This window comes from Camellia sinensis, chromosome 13 (assembly GCF_055761805.1).
Source record: "Camellia sinensis isolate YWXY chromosome 13, ASM5576180v1, whole genome shotgun sequence".
Lineage (NCBI taxonomy): Eukaryota > Viridiplantae > Streptophyta > Magnoliopsida > Ericales > Theaceae > Camellia > Camellia sinensis.
Genome location: NC_138973.1, coordinates 75,186,505 through 75,188,486, shown reverse-complemented (window position 1 = coordinate 75,188,486; position 1,982 = coordinate 75,186,505). Strand labels below are relative to the sequence as shown.

Below are 1,982 nucleotides of genomic sequence, written 5' to 3'. Positions count from 1 at the left end.
TTAACCAACTATTCATAATCCCACTGTTCTTGATTGTTCAATGATGATAAATATATCATAATTAAGCAGGTATCTATGTTGTGAGAATGACTATAATACAGGAGATGAACTATATCGAAAATAATACTTGAACAAGCTCAAATAGTCAAGCAATTTTTCAATCTACTTCATCAGCAACAAAAAGGTAGATTTGGAACTCCGTGTGTGTGTGTGTGTGAGAGAGAGAGAGAGAGAGAGAGAGAGAGAGGGAGAGAGAGAGAGAGAGAGAGAATCCTAACTCCTCAGTTCACATAATTTGTAGTTCCTGTAATAAAGAATTACATGCAAGGCATATAATAAATAAACAATAAAGAAAGAAAGAAAGAACGGACCAACTTAGTTTAATGCAAATGGCTTGTAAAGAGAAAGCAGAATGAAAAGCGTTAGTGTCTTGTCTAATTCCTTTCCAAATTTGGTAGTAAATAAACAAGAAAAAAGAAATAAACACAAACCCCATCATGGAATAAACAATCTATTAAAAAATTCACACACTTCAGAAACTGCTTTTCTTATTTTATGTTGTCAAACATACAAACCATTAGCCATACATATAGATACATATAAACCCTAATTTAGCTAGATGGCTTCTTGAGACAAATCCACACATCCTTACACACATCCATATGAAAAATCAAACACCATCAACATTCTAGGACAACCTTGCAAGAGAATCAACACCAGGAACAAACCTTAAAAAAACCAATACTGAGGAGGGGAACAGTGTTCCTTATTCTTGTTGCAGCACAAAACCCACATGACTGCTATGCTTAAAAACTTTTTTAGGGATAGAGAATTTGGGAGAAAGAAACATCACTTATCTCCAAATAAGTACCCAAGAGAAGAATCTCCACCGGGAACAGACTTAACTTTGGTCGATGGACGGCCCTGGAAACATATCGATGCAGAAGTAGGTAGGTGAAGATTAGTAATACAAGAGAGAAAGGTATGCAATTCAATTATAATCAATAAATTTTTTTGATCACTTACAGTCATGAAATTTCCTGAATTCTGGCCTTGAGCTCTGTGATAATTGTTAGAGACATTTTGTTTCTCCGGAGGAGGAGGGCTTTTTGGTGGCTTCTCTGGTGTGGAATCGATCCCATAAGGCGGTGTGCAAACTGTTGGGGAGGCTGGAGGTGCAGGTTTTTGCTCATCCGACCCGAAGAGATAACCCAAAGAACTCTGGCCTCCACCAAAGCTTCCACCTCTACTCATGGCTGCCTTCTAGTTTGTGTTTTGAGAAATTAGGGAGAAGCTAAGGGGGGAAAGAAGAAAGATCACAAATATCAATAATACAGGGTAATTTATAAGGTCACCTGAACATGTATGTCGGTCAACCCATGCATTATGCCTAGTTTGCCCATTCATGTTGATCATTAAACAGTCTAACCAATTTGGAATAGTAGTGTATTAGGGGTATCCAATGCATTGATTAACTTAAATGCTTGGCATTTAATACTTGTTTATGTGATGATTAGTTATCAGAAGGGTAGGGAGAGTGAGAAAGTTAAGACGTGGCAAAAAAATAAAATATATAATGTGGATATGAGTTATACATAAAATGAATTTAGACCACAACTTTATATTTCTGTTCATTTCAAACAATTTTTCAAGTTTCATAATATTATTGTTGAAAACATGAGTGCTTTCATCATTCTGATGTAATTTATACAAAATTGTTACTTAAAGGTTGCCCTACCAATATATGTACCGTTTTAACATAGGGTAAATCCTGTCAAAAATCCTTAAACTTTGTAATTTTTTTCTTCTAATTTTTCATTCAATTAAGCGCACTAACTCTTCCATGGGCTATCCTTTATGTTACATTCTGCCCACTCCTATCATGCTCAATTTTAACATATGTACATAATTTCTCAAGAAATGGCATTATGCAGCAAAATCTTTAAACATTAGTCAAATGATGCATGAAAGTGCCTTGAAGT

General features: G+C 35.3%; 1 protein-coding gene across 1 annotated transcript; it reads right to left on the bottom strand.

Moving 5' to 3' along the window:
* Positions 1 to 531: 531 nt before the first annotated feature.
* Positions 532 to 1,476, bottom strand: SP1L5 (SPIRAL1-like5). Its single transcript, XM_028223815.2, has 2 exons — positions 1,027 to 1,476; positions 532 to 924 (listed from the first exon to the last, which is right to left on the bottom strand). Exons 1-2 carry the CDS (start codon positions 1,252 to 1,254, stop codon positions 850 to 852), a joined length of 303 nt encoding a protein of 100 aa, XP_028079616.1. The 5' UTR covers positions 1,255 to 1,476; the 3' UTR covers positions 532 to 849.
* Positions 1,477 to 1,982: the final 506 nt, after the last annotated feature.

Bases quoted from the DNA above. Each gene is read 5' to 3' on its own strand.
- SP1L5 (XM_028223815.2), bottom strand. From the start codon at position 1,254: ATGAGTAGAGGTGGAAGCTTTGGTGGAGGCCAGAGTTCTTTGGGTTAT. The intron at 925-1,026 runs GTAAGTGATCAA...ATATGTTTCCAG, and splicing joins ATTCAGGAAATTTCATGACT to GGCCGTCCATCGACCAAAGT.